General features: G+C 37.0%; 1 protein-coding gene across 4 annotated transcripts in view; it reads left to right on the top strand.

Moving 5' to 3' along the window:
- The window catches only part of AP-1gamma (adaptor protein complex 1, gamma subunit), a 101,690-nt gene extending 87,495 nt beyond the window's left edge, over nucleotides 1–14,195 (top strand). For all 4 annotated transcript variants that reach the window (XM_083144154.1, XM_083144153.1, XM_083144156.1 and 1 more), the window contains 2 exons: nucleotides 2,091–2,183; nucleotides 13,187–14,195. In XM_083144154.1, the coding sequence (XP_083000280.1) occupies nucleotides 2,091–2,183; nucleotides 13,187–13,288 (195 nt within the window). In that variant the 3' untranslated portion in view covers nucleotides 13,289–14,195. The remainder of the gene's footprint in view (nucleotides 1–2,090; nucleotides 2,184–13,186) is intronic.
- Nucleotides 14,196–19,172: the final 4,977 nt, after the last annotated feature.

Here is a 19,172-nt window from a genome sequence, read left to right as displayed (position 1 = left end):
TATGGAAAATAACTTTCCCAAAATAACTTTCAAGATATCAAACTCTCACGAAGAGGCGTAAGCCATGTGACTTACAATTTGAAACAGTAGTTTAAAAACACCATGAAGGTATAATTTCAGATATTTGCCAGAAAATGCGCTAAAATGAAATTGTGAATTTTGGGGAAAATGACACAGTATAGTAAAAAATAAAAAATAAGAAAATACACCAATTTGAAAAAAAATAACAAAATATCGAGGTCCCTACTGATTAGGCATAAATAAAACAAGAATATCAGATGTAATTTGTTGCATTAGTAATAGAGAGTCCTAACCTAATGTTTGGCATAATCACCACCGTTGTTCTGGCATTTGTCGTAGCATGGCACTAAATTTTGTATGCCCATGGTATATGTGTCTGACAGCAAAGACTGGAAGTATCTCTACCGCAGTGTAGCGGTCAAATCCTTGCCCTGCCAGAAACCTCTTCAGTTAAAGATATGAAAGTCGGTACATTCAAGGCCAGGGCTGTACAGGGAGTAGTCCAAGATCTCTCACCTGAAGTGATGCAAAGGGCCCGTGTGTACTCAGCTGTATGGGTTTGTGCACATTCGATTGGCCATCCGTGAATTGTCTGCACCATCGTCTGATCATACTATCACTCGCGACGTCCGGTCTGCACACCTCACACGATTGCTGGTGGCTCTGTGCCAAATTCTGAGCGTGCAATGTAGGCTACATCGCAGTCGGTGGGAGACTGTGTGAGAGCTGCAATCTTTAAACTAGAACTGTCCTAAAACGGCTGCATTGCAACTGTACCAGATTACAGCTACATGGCACTTCTTCCTGCCTGCATGTGTGTGTGTCGCTCTCCGACCACTAGTGCTGCATACCATTGGAGCTTTTTTCAGGATGCCCCTCGTATATGAACTTTCAGAAGCTTTTATTATTAGAGTGTTCCTGTTTTAATGTGTGGTTAGCTAAATCAGGTACCTATACAATGCAATTCTATAAATTCCTTGCGTTAAATTTCTAATATTTACATACCATTTTTGTCAGCATTAATGGTATAACTGCATGTTGTCAGTTTCACAGTACTTCATTTGGATATACTGTACTGAAGCAGAAATCCCATTGATAATGTAAGGAACTATGACACTTTATTTTGTTCGATTCAATTGTTTTACTTATATGCAAGAGTTAGGTTGTTTGCTTTACAGAGAAGAGAGAAGTAGCTTTATGCATTGAAAAATGAGTCCGCACTCATGGTTCTTGCAAGCAGAGAGTTCCAAACCTCAGTGGAAATATCAACATATAATACCGAGAATGTATAAGGAGATTGATAAATTACAAATTGTATTTCTTAATCAGTCACTCTTCACTCATATCTCATTTAGTCGTAACTTTAAAAATAATCAAGTATTTTATTTTAAACTTACTGCGTATGACAAAATTCCGTAATCCTTCCCTAGCTTGTGAATTGTAATAATTTTACAAATTCACTATTTTGAAGTTTGAATTCAAATCGTAGAGAATAGAGAAATTAAGTCAATTTCATAGAAGATAATATTGGTACTTAACAGAACCATACGTGGATCTGTATGAGTTTATTATTTCCATTTGCAAAAACATCGATTTAATTTAGGTTGTAATTGTCAGGGGAAAATGTAAATTTTGTCCTGGAAAACCTGGAAAAGTCAGGGAATTTCATTTCTGCTTGTTTGTAGCCACCCTGACAACTTATTTCTGTTACTATGGCGACGTCAATGTTGCAAAGTGCACAAACGTTATGCAATTTAACATAGATAGTAAACAAACGTTATTGAGCATCAACTTAAAAATGAATATAAGAAAGAAAAATGAACAAGTGCTGTAATAGAGAACAGTCACATGTTCCTTTGCATTTGTCCTTTTGTTTTCATCCGAGGATTATCTTCCTGGCCATTGAAGTGGTTGAAAAGGAATGCAAAATAAGAAACTAGTTTCCATCATAACCTGACCATAAAAATTGTCAAAATAATAATCAGGCAAGGAGAATGCCAAGCAGAAGGGTTTGCAATGACAATAACTTTACATAAGGTTTTTTATGTGCGTTTCTTTTTTCTTTGTAGACATTCCAGTTGCAAATGATGTCTCCGTCGGGAACTGTCATTCAGCCTGCTGATAAAATCACCCAAATAGTGAAGATTGTAAATTCGAACAAGGTAAAGTATCATAAGGTAGAAATAAGAGTTATTTTTATTTCTCTTGTAGTTTACAGTTCTTATAAGCATTTATTGATTAATAACTAACATTATTCAAACTTAAAATAAATGTCTGATGAAGGGAGTGTATGTTCACCCAAAACATTGCATCAAAAAGTGTGTTTAAATGTGTTGGATGTCATTCATTGAGTCCATGATAACTTTTTGAATGTTGTTTCCTCAGTTTTAGGGTAACCATAATATTTTATCCCCAAACTGGGACATCCCACGGAGGCCAGTTTACCCATAGTTAGGCCTAATTATCAAATTATTGTTATCATTAACGTATTATTATTTATTAAAGTATGGATCTCATAAATGATACATACAATAAAACGAAATATGATCTCTCATTGTCAATAGGGACTATTATTATCACTGTGTAACTGGTCCCTTCTGAACAGCATTTGATGTTTGTGCTATGTTGAAGTTGGGGAATGTCCGAGAGGAGCAGTGAATGAGAACAGCCATATACTTCATTAGCCATTCATAAAACTCTCCGAAAAATTAACCCCACATATCTGATAAGATACAATGTGAGATTTGTCTTTGAAGTTTGTGTCAATATGCAGGATTGACATCCTTGTTGCAAGTCCATATTGAAACTGCATGTACGCTTCTTGGTCATGCTTATTCACTGCTCCAAAAATAACAGAACACACAAAACAATACAACTTTTATTTTTAGCTTGAAATGTCTCAAATTTATACTTGGTTTTCAAGCTAACTCCTAGACTTTTATAAAACGGGACAAATAGTAGCTTTAATAATATCGACAGGATGACCGGGACACGATTCTGAAACTAGACATATGGTCACTAGGGTGATGACTTTTTTACAACCTCATTTCCCTGTACCATAATTTGATGAGCTTTCATTAAATATTAGATAAAATCTTACTTTCAAGGTGATTAGATAAAAAAACCTCACGCACAAAATGATTTTAAAAATTTTATTTATGAGTATTTTTGCCCATTTTTTGAAGTCACTGTAAGCAGATATAAAATCGAACACAAGCTTTAGTCACATATATTATAGGGTCATCAAACACACAAGGAAGTCAATTATTCACGATAATGTCATAGGACTGGATGAATCTCAGTGGGAGGTTGTCCTTGTTGCGGCAGGAGTCGTGCAAATCTAGCATAACTTTGATCGCATGCTCACAGCACTGATTGCTTCGGGCAATGTTGATTGGATATTCATCTGTTTTCCAGTGGGTTTTCAAGCATTTGAGACCTGTTGGGTAGTCATTCAGAACTGCAGATAGTTCATCAAAATCTTCAGCGTGGAACAATTGACTGCTGAACGAATGGTCAGTCCATGAGTAGGAAATGAATGAACAAATTTTACGCAGCCTGTTCCGGGTTTCAGGCATCAGAATAAACGCAAGAAGGGCTAGAATGGCACGAGAGTTCCATCGTGCATTGCTGATGTTTGGGATCTGTTGAAACTTCACGAAGGGGATCTCATTCCTGTAAGTGAAGTGACGGAAGACACGAGTGAGGTGGTAGAGAAACTTCATGTCGTCTCTCTAGCCGCCTGTTTCCTTAATCTCAGTTTTACCGTTGCTGAAGGCTGCTTTCAATTTATCATAATTGCTCATCAAATCCTGCACAAAGCAGTATTCTATGTTTGGTGATTTAGTCGAACCATGGAGCTCATCGTCCATGACAACGCGAAGAACGCGATCCAGCACATGGTGCTGGCAACTGATGAACTTGGGTTTGGGGTGACCTTTCTCTTCGAACATTTGCTGCAGTTGATCACCACAGGTTGAACTCCTCTAACACATCCTGGAGTCCTTCTGCGATTGTTTGAGCTTTCCCATCTTTCAATTTCAGTACAGACAACTTAATTTCCTTTGCTTTATTCTTGAAGACCACGGCCTGATATTCAAAGCCATCAAAAGTGTTTGCCGTCAAAGTGTATGCTCCACTTCTCCAGATGAAGCGTACTCACCAAGTGCTTCTTCATCTGAGCAGCTCTCGTGTAGATAGCCTTGTGAATTACTGACTGACATGGGGGTTGGGATTTCAATGCCCTCACCAGAAAGCTGACGGCACACCTTTGCTGCTCCGTTGGACGACAGCTTTGAGCTTGTAACAAGGCGTCTTGCAACGTCTGTTGGGTTATGCTTCCTTGTGCTCGTTGATGCTTCATTTTCATCCTCCCAAGGACTGTCTCTGCTGTGTAACTGTCGGGACAATCAGGTGGCGCTGAGCTGGTAAGGGTTGACACAGTCGCTTCCATTGCCTTCTTTTGCTTGGATGGGTGGATGGTCTTTGCACTAGCACGTTTGCAACTGGAATAACCAACCCGGCCCTTGCTCTCAATTTGCAGTTTGTAGAGGTTCTCCTCCTCTTTGCACATCCATTCGCCTTTCACCTTGGTCACGTCAAACAGTTCATTCAATGAATCAAAGTTTTGTTTCTTTCTGCATCGCTCATAGTCTTTCAGAAGGTTTGCTAGTTTTGCACAAATGACTTGATCAGACACATGCGGGAAGTTTAATGTTTTGCTCCATAGGGCTTTAAGCTACACAGCAATTAGACGGATCCTCTCTCTCCGTTCTTTGGCAGTGGATTCAAGAAATTTGAAGCGTCCAATGACGTGGCTTTTCAGGGGCATGCGACTCTGTTCACTCAAGGGTGCTTCATAAATTGCCACGTTGCCTCTTCTTGATGGCGCTTGAAACTGGACTAAGTTCTTTGTCCAGGTTTCCTTGTTCTTCTCCATGTTAGAAGAGCTCTTCTTGAACGACATGTTGTCTCTACTCAGCAACTTATGTAGAAAAGGCCCTAACGTAAATATTAAATACGTAACAAATTAAAGAAACTGTTGTTGAGTTTCCATATATTTTATTTAAAAACAAACAAAAAAGAATTATAGAAAATAAAAAAAAGACAGACACTAATAATATATTAGATGCTCAATTATAATTAGCGAGATAATTCAATGTAGCTCACCAAATAATACAAGGATTTCTTTATAATATACTCTGGATAATGCGCAATTGCGCATTGTGCAATAGTTATAATAAGGCAATAATAATGTTGACACCAAATTAATCTAATTAAAACTCAACTACCCGCTTTGAACACCTTGCTTATATAGCAGTTTATACCACACTGCGAAACAGCTGAAGAAAATTTTAGTACTGTACAGAAGCTTCCCGAGTAATTATGTCACCGTGACGTCTCAGTCCGGCCGGATGGCGCACGGCGTTCTATGATTTTCTGGAATATTCCATTCAATTCTCTGGTGAATAAATTATTGCACACCTCCGTTTGCTGAATTATATTATATATAAATATTGTTAATACAATTTTATGAAATGGTAAAATGGCATACATAAAATTTAAAAATAGTTTGTGCGTGACCTTTTTCAATATTTCAATGGAATATACCTCATTTTAGTCATTAATAGGCAAAAGTTCATCCATTTGTGCTACAGGAAATAATTTTTGAGAAAAAAAATGAAAAAGTCATCACCCTAATGGTCACCCTACTCAGTTTGGCAATTAATTTTGGGCCATACTGAAAAATCCTTGACACTTCACTTGTTATCACATTTATTTACTTATTTTGTTTTTTGTCATTTTGGATGCAATTAAAGGATCCAGGTACAAGTTCATTCTGTTCTCCTTTTGCTCCATGGTGAGGTCTTTTAAATCATCTTTGCGTACATTTTTTGCATACATCCTCAGTCAAAATCTCATGAAATGTAAAACTGTTTGAAATTCAATTTATTACTGATCATTTGTACTGTACTGAAAGTATGAAAGTTCTCACTTTTCGATATTTGCTTCTGTTTTTGCCATCCTATGTCTTTGAGAGTGTAATCTGTTTCCACACTTCCCTGGAGCTTGTGTGTCAATTTGTGGCACATTTAGAATGTGTTTTCACCAACCTTTATTCAAAATTTGATCGCACAAGGTTGTTCACGATTCCTTTCCTTCATTTCCGTTGCACATCAGTAGTACATGCACACACACACTGATATCAATCATTGTAGACTGACACTAAGTAATTTATTTTTTGCCTTGTACAGAGAAAAATTTATCCTATTACAGAAAGTACAATTACATGCATGGTAATCAACATACACAATTCCAGTAAAACCTTTTAAGTTTTTCAGGAGACCAAGGTGTAAAAAATTAAAATGCAGAATATTATAATTTTTTTTTATGTTAGGATCATGAGGATTTAATGTGTATATATAACATAGGAAAATGTAAAATTGAGATTCCACTGTATTACACTTAATTGTACACACCTTAATGTTGCACATTCTACAGAAATTAAAATATGATCACCTTGAATGTACCATAACTTATACCAGGGCTTGAAATGGAGATGTTTTGTCTTTTTTTTCTTCTTTGTTATTCTCTGGTTACCAGAGGGATGAGATAAGGTGTTATGCGCTGTATTACAATTAAAAATAATTATAGTAGTTTACATATGCATAAAAGAGTATCAAATAAATTTGAAACGATTCTTTTGGAATTTTCTTCCCTTTTTAAAATTTAAGCAATGGAAATCTCACCCAGCTAGGAATTTTTTTAAAAAATTAAATGTACATATCCTCAGTACTCTTGTGCAAATGCAAGTGAAAGATATTTCCATATTGTTATTTTGTGTATGATCCGGGATTGGATTTATTGTTTGACTGACTTCAAACTTGACTGTTGAGTTAATCTGTCGGAACAATTGAACCCACAAGACACGAACAATAATAATAATAATAAAATTAAAACTAAAACCACAAGGCACAAAAAAGATAAGGCCATTATACTCTGCTAAGCTTGCTCACGGAAACAAAGCATTCATGTAGAATGCTATATCTGATATGTAGTATTGACAATTTAGGTCACACTGAAAAGGAAAATCTAGTAAAATGTCAAAAAAATTTAATGAACCGGGATGGTCATTGCCCTGTCTGCCGAGACGGAAAGGAAAGGTTTCAGATTTTCATGAACCGGAATGCCACTTCAGTCCATTTCAACCCCTGACTTATATACTACATCTTAACTCTTTCGCTGCGGTCGTTGCATTTATGCACAGCACGCCAGGTGCCTTGCTCCGCGGAAGTCGCATTATTGCGAGTTCATACTTCCACTCGCTGCGGGTGTCGCATTTCCGCAGTACGTCACTTTTAGTAGCCTTCAGACATCTGTTGATACTATTTGGAACTATTTGAACTTGTAGTTTTGTTTATATCTGTATGATGTCGCTAATTACGCCTCCATTTAGAATACGAGCGTTGAGTGCTCTGATATGTCAGTTTCAAATGCATGTTCGAATGTAAACAACATGGCTTCGTCAAGTCGTCAACACTTGTCTGATAATGATGTTACTCAACTGTTGAATCAGAAGGTGAATTAAATTGTGACGATAATAGTGACAGTTTTTGTGAGACTTCAAGTGGTGACAGTGATTGTGAAGTGTCTGACGAAGAATTTGTACCGCCGTCTGTAACATTATAACAAAGATTAAAAATAATAGGTGGGCATTTAGGGGTTCAAACCTATGTTACGTTAATCATTAAGCATGTATGTTCGTTCATGTAATGAGAAATTAAAATGTACCATTAGAATTAGACACGGTATTATTATTCATCATGTGAACGGTCCAAAATTCGGCCGATGGAAAAGGACGATGAAATTCCTTTTACATCGGTCTTCATTTACTAGCCAAATGTTGCTTTACATAAGTAGGAATCAGAAATCAAAAATTAGAAATCATAACACTGGACACTGAAATATGTTACGACATAAAGTTTAATACATCACTGTAGAAATACTTACAACTTCTCTCGCCTACTGAAGCACCATTAAAAACAACACACTCTCACTGACCTGCGATGCACCGGGTCAAAACAAGTTAGCAGCGCAGACCGCTGATGGTCGATGTTTTACATAAACGCTGTATTTCAAGCACCATTGCCTAACCAGTTAAGTTAAAGAAGTTTGAAATCACAAAGCTAGGAGTCTAAACTTAATCCAGAGAAGAGAAAACAGTTTCTCTCTGACCTACAAAGGTGCTGAAATGAAAGTCTCTATCTGAAAGTTTTAATTGTGAATGAATGTTCCAAAAACTGTCTCTAAGCTGTGAATATCGAACTGCTAAATCGAAGTGTGTCTATCGAACTGTCTATTCCAACTGTGTCTGTTAAGTCCTTACTTCCTCTTTTTCCTTAGAGTTCCTCCTGCCCGGAAGAATTGTTCCTCTTCTGTATTGGCCATTGAACTTTTAACTCCGCCCACACGTGGTCACTTCTGCATGTAAGGGCGAGAATCTGTACACACGAGGGGCGATAATCGTCTAACACAAAAACACAATAGCACCTTGTTTGAGAGCTGATCTCGAGAAAGAAAAGTATCTTTGTTCTAATTAATTTTTATCGCTAACAACTCAATTTTTATTGCTCGCAACTGGGACACTTCGTTAAAAGTTATGCCTTCCTTGGCTGCCAAAATCCCACTGAAGCGAAGAGATACGAAGAGAAATGTTCTGGAAGGGTTGGAGTTAAAGATTCTGTACTAATCACTCTTGTCACTGAGCTGTCACTGAGCCAGATGGGCTGGCGGTGATCGTGGAAGTTATGCATCTCGTGGAGACCACCATGTGTAGAGCAATTGTCTCGATTCTGAGCCTGGCCACCTGCAAACTCTCACGAGAACAGAGGGTCCTTGTTTAAAACGAAGGAGAAAGTCTTCTTGGGGGTTTTAAATTTTAAATGCCTGAAGTTCCAGGTGATTAGCTCCTTCTCGGCTTGAATTTATGTTGACATCAGCTGAATTCGGATGAATTTGGACGGGACAGATATGGGAGTTTATTGCGAGGCACACTGGTTCCTTCACCTCGGAGTAGGGGCGGTGATATATGCGGGGCTTCATGGGAAAGAACGCTGGTTCCTTGAGACATAACAGCCGTCTCTTCTCAGAGAGCAGAAAATTGAGATCTTGGGGGAGATGGAAATTGTAATTGGCACATCGGTTATAACATCATGGAGCAGAGTGCAAACCAGCATTGATCTAGGTGCGGGAAGTTCGACACAGGCAAGTGCTAAGTTACTTGGTGACAGTACAGTATTTAGCACACCATTTTCTTGTTTTATCAAATATTTCCCCCGCTCAGTATTTGAACACACAGCAGAACAAACTGAAGTTTTCCCCATCCAGTATCTTGATACTACTTACGAATTTTTACGCCGCTCCACCACTCTGCGTCATCCCGTGTTTTGAGAAATACCATACCATCAGGGACTACAGAATGGTTTGCCAGTGCAAGGAATGACTTTTGTAATTTCTCTATAACATATTTTGCAATGTAATTTTTTAAAATTATTCTTTCTAAAATTATTTTTTCAAAATTTCAAAATTTTTCAAAATATCATACCACCAGGGACTACAGAATGGTTTTCCAGTGCAAGGAATGAATTTTGTAAGTTCTCTCTCATATATAACGCAATGTAATTGTGAAAACTATTTGTTTATAAAAAAAATATTTTTTCAAATTTAATTACGCAGCCAAGGGATATTGTGTGCCAGAGAATTCCGCAGCGAAAGAGTTAATACAAAATAAATATGTAAAAAACTTTTCAAACTTACGTGAGTGAGTATATGTTAATCCGGATGACGTTTCGGAGGTAAATACTTCCTCCTTCTTCAGGTCTAACTAGAATTCTACACCGGACATGGTGTCACGTGAAATAGTGTAAAATAGGAATATGGTTAAAAGAATCGGTAAAAAAACACTTAAAAATCCTGGTTATTAAAATCGTAAAAATCCCTATCCAGGTGAAACATTCTAAAGAATACTTATATTCAAGACTAAAAACCAGGTGCCCGCATGGCAGCCGAGGAACTCCCATCCAACAGTAAAGTGAAGCATGTGGGTAATGATTTACATGCACAGAGTTGGAGATTACCTCCTCCCCCACGGGACTGATTCCCCTCAACCACAACGTCACCAATCCAATGAGAATTCGCGTTTTTCCCCTACAACTCTCAAAACTTCACGCGGTGACATGAAAACCCAACTTAGCATAATTTTTACAGACATTATCCCATTTTCTAAGGAAATGTATCCACCCCTCTTCCAAGTTACTGTCATCCCTATTGAGCTTATTGCTACTTCCTGTGCATATATATGCTGCTTCATATATGTTCCGGTCCAATTTATTACTACTTTTTCTAATAACTTCCCTTTTTATAATTTTATGCTTGCTGTCAATAATGTGTTCCTCGAGGCCGGTTTTCGGAACCCCTTCTGTGATATCTTTATCATGCTCACCCCATCAGATTTGCATGCTCCTTCCCGTTTGTCGTACATATTCCCTCCCACATTCGCATACAATTTTGTAGACACCTTTCTGTTCTTCAGGATCTTCTTTGTTCCCCCTTCCACGTTTCTTATATTCCGTAAAACATTTTTCAATGCTACGGGTGGCTTTCATTCCACATTTCACACCCTATCCTTTCATTGTTTTTTCTATTCTTTCAGAAATTCCTTTATGGTAGGGAATCCTGACAAAGCATGTCCCCCTATCCTGTTCCTCCTTTTTGGCGTCACTATCGGCAATATTAACCAGTTCCTTCCCTACAATTCTCCTCGCATTACTTGCAATCCTATCCATCTCCAAGGTTGTATACCCATTCTTTAAACCCACTCGCCTTATCCAGGATTTTTTAAGTGTTTTTTACCGATTCCTTCATCCATATTCCTATTTTACACTATTTCACGTGACACCATGTCCGGTGTCTAGATTTCTAGTTAGACCTGAAGAAGGAGGAAGTATTACCTCCGAAACGTCGTCCGGATTAACATATACTCACTCACGTAAGTTTGAAAAGTTTTAATACTATTTTACATATTTATTTTGTATTCAATAGTGAGTAATACGCACTTCCTCATCATGTTGTATACTACATCTTATTCCAAGTATTTAATATTGTAATGCATGGGAGTTTGGAGTTACAATGGCAACTGATTGAGGTATGTCCACAGTGTAGTCAGATATATACGTTGCACAAATAATCTCATTACTGCCCTACCACACCACATGAATACCATGCAAATCCTTCTCACTCACGATAATTGAATGTTTGGTCAAAGTTCAGGAGACACCCTATGTAAATTTGTGAACATCTCAAAACAGAAAAGAAAGAAAATGGTGGATTCCGTGTGGAAATGCTCCTGAACCTCAATTTTTAAAATTAAATGCAATGCTGTAGCTTTATTGTGAGTTAACAATCTAAAATTGTCTTTTGGATAATGCAAGTATTATGCATAATTTAGAACAGGGGTTTCCAACTGGCGGCTCACCTTTTTTTGCGGCCCGCAAAGCCGGTTTGTAAAATACATTAATTTTACGTATTTTTATTAAAATACGTTCTATTATACTGAAGGAACGGAATCTCTGTGAAGAAAGGTAGATTTGATTTTGCAGTCAATAATCATCAGAAGAATCTAAAGTGACGTAACTTTCTCTTCACACCATGCATTCCACCCCTTTGCTATGCAGAATGAACTCGCCTGCTTCTGGCTTCACTATGTCTTTAGAAACAAACTGCAGAGCGGCGCACTAAATATCTGTTTTACTATGCACGAAGTACCAAGAGAATTCCAGTGTTCCAACTAGGATTGTACTGTGTCTGATTGTTAAAGTTTGTGCAAATATCGAAATGAGCAGCATCCAGCTATTTAGCAATCCTCTTGGAGTTAACATCGAAGAACAAGAAGCTTCTCTTCAACTTGAATTGTGTGATTTGCAAGGCGATGTGTTCCTTCAAACTAGGCAAGAAAAGGGGCCAGAGTTTTCCAAATACCTTTCAAAGGAACGCTTTCCAAATCTTTGTAGTTTTGGGCAAATAATGGCATCGATGTTCGGTAGCACATACACGTGTGGAAGTGTTTTTTTTCTTCAATGAAGTTCAAGAACAGCTACAGAAGCCGACTGGCAGATTCTTCACTGCTTCACCTTCTGAGACTTTCAAATACAGAAATTGAAGTGAATATTCCAACTTTGATAAAAGAAGCAGATCGGCCTCAATTTTTACATTGAACACTTACTATGAAGGATTCTTATTGTATGGTGTGTTTTTCATTTCTTTCAATTCAACCATAAGTATTGCGTTTTTGTGAAATAAATTGTAATTATACAATTTTGATTTGTGAATCCATTGTTTTTATTGCCTCATTTAAGAAATTTAGGTCATGCGAAAGTACTACATTTTCAACTTACAATATTTGTAATTTTTAATCCCCCTCCCCCCCCCCCCCAAAAAATGCGGCCTGCCAATCAAATGCTGGATATAATTTTGGCCCTCAGACCTTTTGAAGTTGGAAACCACTGATTTAGAAAGTAGAAGGTGTTTTACATATTATTCTTTTCTTTTAACTTTTTGATTCACTTGTGTTTTCTATAGGAATGGGACCGATTAATTGGTACTCTATCGGTATCAGCCGATATAGGCATATTGGTAAAATTACCGATTCGATATATCTATAAATATCTGATAATTTAGATATCGGCCCATCCCTAATTTTCTACTGTGTCCCACCCATGACCCCAAAAAACAATTTATTACATTTCCCCCTCAACTCCAGTAGAATATTCAACTGTCAATTACCTTCTCTCTTCGTCATAAATAATTTGTTTTTCATCATTTGACAATTCACAGAAATTTAAATAAATTTCTTATGAAGTGAAGAGGCAGTGTTTCGTCTGTCCCACCCGTGACCCAAAATTATTCACTTACAGCTACAAATCCGTAAAAGTATTTTTAGGGGTAGTTACGTTTAATCAATAGTGTTAAGTTTCATATTTCATTGCACAGAAACTAAAAAAAATGCTGCTTAACTGTCAGTAGAATAGTTACTTTAATATCAAAAATGTAGTCCTCGTGTCCCACCCTGTGACTAAACACAAAGTATAAAATGTTTTATTTGTTGCAGACCCCCCTCAGGATGCGAATACGAGTCTCGTACAGTAGCAGCGGAGCGACATTCCAAGATCAAAAAGAGGTGAACAACTTTCCCCCCGAGATATGGCAGTGATGGTGAGTCATCTGCGGCCGTAGTAACTCAGTGAATGTTGTAATTTCATGAGAGTCATCTTCAATAAATGAACTTTTGCCTTAATGAAGGAAGGAAGTGCAAGGTATTGTGGGTAATTCTTCACCATGTGCTTTCTGCTTTTGTACTTAGTGATCAGTGTCCAGTGAAAGATGACTTTTTTGATCAACTGTTCATATAGAGAGATTTGGAAAATGATTTTGTGGTGGCATGTCGTGCTATTAATAAATGTACATTGTAGTGGAGATACTTTTCACTTATTAAAAAAAAATAAACTGTCCAGGTTGAATGCAAGGAATTTATTGTGTTTTTATCAACAAAAAAAAGTGTGAGTCAAATCTTTAATTACAAGTTGTGAAAGTGTGTGATGATAGAACTGGTGAAGGTATGTGTATTTTGATGCTGTTATTACATTTTCTGTAAATACGTGAATATATATATATATATATAACTGACCCTAAATTGTAAATAGACCAGAGTCTTTCGTTGTAATTGCATATATAAATTTGAATTGTATTTTTTAACTATTTCCAGGAGGAAACAGGAACCAATCGAATGAAAAGGAATTTATTGTTCATTGCTGTCCTTGATTTTGATTTGTTGATTTGACAGCATTCTATTTCAAGACTAGCAAATTTTGATTGCTTCGGAAGAATCTTTTTCTCATCCATTTCTTTCAAGAAACGTTTCATTGGGGGGATGTCTCGAACATAACATAGCACCATTAAGATGAATTTTTGTATGAACATGTTGGTGTAAATATCATAAAGATTCATAACATTGGTAATCATACCAGTTTGGTATGTATGATTATATGTGACCAATGTACAGCAGTAAGTTTGTAGTAATTATTAATGCGTGAAATATAAAGCATATGGCTTTTATAGAACACATTATTTTTATTTGTTCATGGTTGTTTATCTTGTTTTGAAGTGCTGGTGATACCAGTGAAAACATATCCTAGTACATGTGTATGTAAATAACATCATGTAGGACTGTATTCTAAATTATAGTTTCCCTTGTCAGTGCCTAATAAGATCATCTCTCTTGGGTCTTTGATGAAATTCTTTCTACAATAGGCAGGCTTGAAAGAACTTTTTATCTTTTGAATTTTAAATTGTAATAGTATGTAGTGAATTTAAGGTTTAAGATTATTTATTAATACCTTTCTTTCATCTTTTTTATTCATTGAACATCGATTATCACTTCCTGTTAACTTGTGTTTCCCAGAGGTTTGTCTAAGAGAAATATGAAGAATGGTAGTTCGGTGGCTCGTCGGTAACGCGTCTGACTACCATGCTCAAGGTCCCGGGTTCGATCCCCGGCCGGTTCAAATCCGGGAACTTTTCTAACGGTGGAAGCGGCCCCGGCGCCCACCCAGCGTCGAATAACATGGGTACCTGGGGGAAACCCTGGGGGGTAAAGGCGGTCAGGGGCGTGATGCTGATCACATCACCCCCACTCACGACCGGATCAAGAAAGTGTGGGGCGTTACCCCCATACCCCCTATACGCCTTCATTGCGTGGTGGTATGCACAGGGGAACACTTTACCTTTACCTTTTGGTAGTTACTATGTCCTAAAAAAGTTATAGTATTTCATGCTACGTGTAACGAAAATAGTCTAAAAGTCACAACATGTAATTTGGCAGCTGAGAATTTCCATTTACAGCTTAAGTACAAGTCCTCAACTTGACAGTACTTTTCGTCGACTAGCATAGCTACTTTTTCTGGTATGTATGCATTGCTTGCATTGTAGAATTATTTTCCTGTAGTTTACGGTTATTACAAGCATAAGAAAACAGTTTTTCAAATCAAAAAACAAGTCGCAAGAAAACTAAAGGAAAAGAGAAATACAGACAAAGATGAAAAATCTGTTTAAAAGAAATTTGTGTGCATTCCATTCCACAAGGAATTCTCACATAAAATTGCAAATATTTTTAGAAGTTTTAATTTCAAAATTGTTTTTAGATCAGCAAGAAGTTTGGAATGTACATTTAATGAATTCAAAATGAGAAACTCTACCAGATGTCGAAACCACAGGAATATATAATATAAGTTGTTCATGTTCAAAGGATTATGTAGGACAAACAGCAAGGAAAATGGTAATAAGATGGCACGAACACGATTTGGACATTATAAATCTAAACCCAAGAACAGGTTTGTCCGCTCACATCATCGAAGAGAAGCATTTGATTAAAAAGAGAAGGGTTTTAAAAAGATTGACGGGAAACATAGAGTTGAAGGTCTGGGAAGCTTCCTTCATTGCAGAAGAACACTGGAATAAATTAAATAATGAAAATGGTAACATAGATCCAATATGGAGTTTTCTTTTTCACAAATGGAGTAAGCCATCGTCTTTAAAATTTAATGTAACAGAAAAGATCAAGAGACTTTGTGAAAACAATGATGAATTTGAATTACCTGATGATATTTGGGATTCATAATTTTAAATAAAAAAAAAATGTGTTCAAATTTTTTTATCTGAAATAAAAATAAAACATACTGCATCTTTTCACAGTTAAGTTGCTATATTACAACAATGTAACATTGACAACATCCTTTATATAACGGATTCTTTTTGTTTAAAAAATTGCTAACCATTGTTATAACTGTATCTTTAGTCAAAATGAAAATAAATGTCTGATGCAGGGAGCGTGTGTTCACCTGAAATGTCAAAACTAAAAACTGTTTTCTTATGCTTGTAATAACCATAAACTACAGGAAAATAATACCATAGCTACCAGGGATGGCGACAGGGGTGGGCACGGGTGGGCAAGCGCCCACCCAAAAATTTCTGTGCCCACCCGATTGCCCACCCTAACAAATTCACTAAGTACATATACTTAGAGATATGTGAATGTTCCAATAAATAAGTGTATTCTGGTGTTCATTACATGTATATTTTACTAATGAATATTATCTATACTAGAAATGTTCACATATCATCATCCCATAAAAAGCTGATTTAACTTTGTCATTAGAAAGCAAAATGAATTACTAGAGATCTTGAAACAAGACAACTGGGACCAATTGAATACTTCTATGATTAGAAGAAGCTAGTGGGCTTAGGAGGCAAAATTATGCAGGGTATGGTCAAAATGAGATCGGGGTTTAGGGTGAACTTGAGAACTGCAGCTCCGGGCCTTCACTGGGGGAAAAACTGCTTTGAAAAGTACCACATACAGAAAAAATTAGGTACTTCGGATGCGATGAAAAATATGTAGAAATACGTATAACTAACCACCTCATGTAGCTTGGCGAAAAGTTATAACTGAAAGTGTGGAAGGGATGGGGGGGGGGTCTTGGTGATGTAAGCTCCGGGTCTTCACATATAGAAATCCCGGCCTGCGTATGATTAAAATAATATTTAAATAAACAAATAAAAACCTCAGCGTTGCTTCCTCTAGCAACACAATAAATTATTTCGACTTTTTAATTAGGTCTACACAGTAGCGGCGAATGGGTTCCAAAACCAGGAGGGTAAAGACAGTATATTTCCCTTTGTAGATAAAGCTTAGCAGAGAGCGGGGGCAAAAGTGGCGAAAAGTGTTGGGCAACTGCCCCTGATCGCCGCCACTGGGTTTACATTGAAATTCCAGAAGTGTTTCTTTATTTCATTACAGTTTTTATATTTATATTTTACATTAGCCTGTCATTTTCAAATATCTACATGGTATACAAAATAACAACTTTGTATTCGTTCTACTAATAAATACTAATAAGAAGCAGTCACAATAACCACTACAATACAGAGTTATATTAATTTTGATGTAACAGTTACGTGGGTTTGGAAAAAGCAACAGAATTATTGAATTGATAATGGGTGGCTAATTCTATTTAGAAATCCTGGTTCCAGACATAAATTTTGCCTATCAGTTACGTAATCATGCGATTTTTATGTGATTAACTTATGTAGAATTAGAAGAAGCGGTTGGAAGGAAAGCTTTGTTTTGAGAATGGTTTAAACTTTAGAAGCATCAGAGGTTTAGCCGAAAAGGTCAACAGAATCTGTAGATGCAGATGAAGTAAAGAAGAAAAGGTATGTCACGAAGTATCCATTAGAAAATTTTGTTTGTTTGTTTTTAAGTCGAATAATATGCTCCGATAGGCTAATCGGGACTAAACCTACAGTTTAATGTGTAGTCCGAACCAGTGTGCAATATGCAAATGCTTCCACCAGGGGAGGGGGCAGTAGAAACCAGAACCTCTCCATTATAAGGCGACAACGTTATGCCATTTGAGAAAAAAAAATACAGAAAGAACTCACAGGGAACGCGTTATATTATCACCATAAAAGATGCGTTCGTTTAAGAGGGTGTATTGCCAGAGATAAATATTTGAGACTTTCGGAAAACAACGTTATTGTTCACGGAGTTAACTGTCTTGAACCGACAATGAAACACTGTGAAATTGAAAGCACCACCTCAACTTTCGGAGTGGTATGAACTAATGAAACTCCACTTTTGAAAGAGTAAGTTGTTGCTGATTCGACTGATTTGTTCTATGTGAAATCACTTTTCTGCTATAATGGCGACAATGAGGTTCAATGTTGATTAGATGAAAGTGACGAAAGGGGGGGGGGACAAATACACACAGACATTGAAAATACAACCCCCCCAAATTATTATTTTAACTGTAGTTCCAGGCGCCAGAGACTCGTTCGCCTGTAGGATTAAAGTTTCCAGGGTATACTGCGCAGGATAGAGGTTTACATTTGAGCGCTTTCAAAAAGTTCACGCCATACAACCCAAGTCATCTGTGAAAAAGAGATGAATTACCGGGTATAGTGATCAATTTCGATGAATTCCTTGTGTCCAAAATCACATTCTACCAAATGCAAACTATTTGTTACCTAAGTGCAAGTGTTCATCTAACCATACGTGTGTCACTTCTCCTGCATGAGTAACGAATACTTACTTCAGAAAACGAATAACAACTTAGCTGACAGATTTTTCATTGTTACTTGATTATTACTTTTGGGCAATATTTTGTCAAGATAGCCTTTCATAAGCCTGGGGATACTTTAAGCATAATGAACAAAGAATTGGTTTTTCCATGTATGTGTGTACATTCCCAATAAGACATTAATTTTAACCCAAATATTCAGTGGCAGCGATTAGGAGGAGCGTGGGGGGAGTTCCCCCCCTCCCACCACATTTTGTCACTTTTTGTACCCGCACTGGCCTCTTAATGCTAAGACTTTTCTACCAAAAAAAGTAAACTGTCCTTTCCCCCAAGTTTTGGCACCCGATAGCCGTTACTGCATTCAGATACATTTGTCAGTTGCAATAACTTTGTAAGCCAAGTTTCAGTCAAAAAACTCATATGATGAAAGTAATATGATCAGGAACATGCTTTTAAATTACGAAAAAGTAATTTAATCCTTCACCATTGTCTACCATCACAATTTCTATCACTGTCGCGGTCCTAATATATAAAGTGTAGTAGGTATGTGCTTTGTATTTTTGCACTTGAAGGACAAAATGAGATGCAATCAATTCAAATTTATTTCACTACATTGACGTGAAGGAAAGAATGTGATTAGAATGTATGGCTGCGCACGCACAAACACTTCCTTGAAGGAGACAAAGTAGTGGAACAAGATGCGAGAATAGATTAGAAAAAGAGGGAAGACACCAAACACACGCACACATACATGTGTGTGTGCATGGCAGTTAAGAGAAACATTTGGGGAATGGAACGAGAGAAACTGAAATGGAGAAAGAGGTAACAAGCTGAGAAAGAAAGATATAAGAAGGCATTAGTGAGTAAAACAGAAAAGATGAAAATCAAAGGCAAAAGAAGTGAAGGGAAATCGGGAATGTAAGAGAGAAGGGTATACATATGCATGTATGTCGTACATAT

Source organism: Lepisma saccharinum, chromosome 22 (genome assembly GCF_977018435.1).
Source record: "Lepisma saccharinum chromosome 22, izLepSacc3.1, whole genome shotgun sequence".
NCBI classification, from domain to species: Eukaryota; Metazoa; Arthropoda; class Insecta; order Zygentoma; family Lepismatidae; genus Lepisma; species Lepisma saccharinum.
The sequence above is the reverse complement of the archived record's forward strand: the minus strand, read 5'-3'. Positions and strand labels throughout refer to the sequence as shown.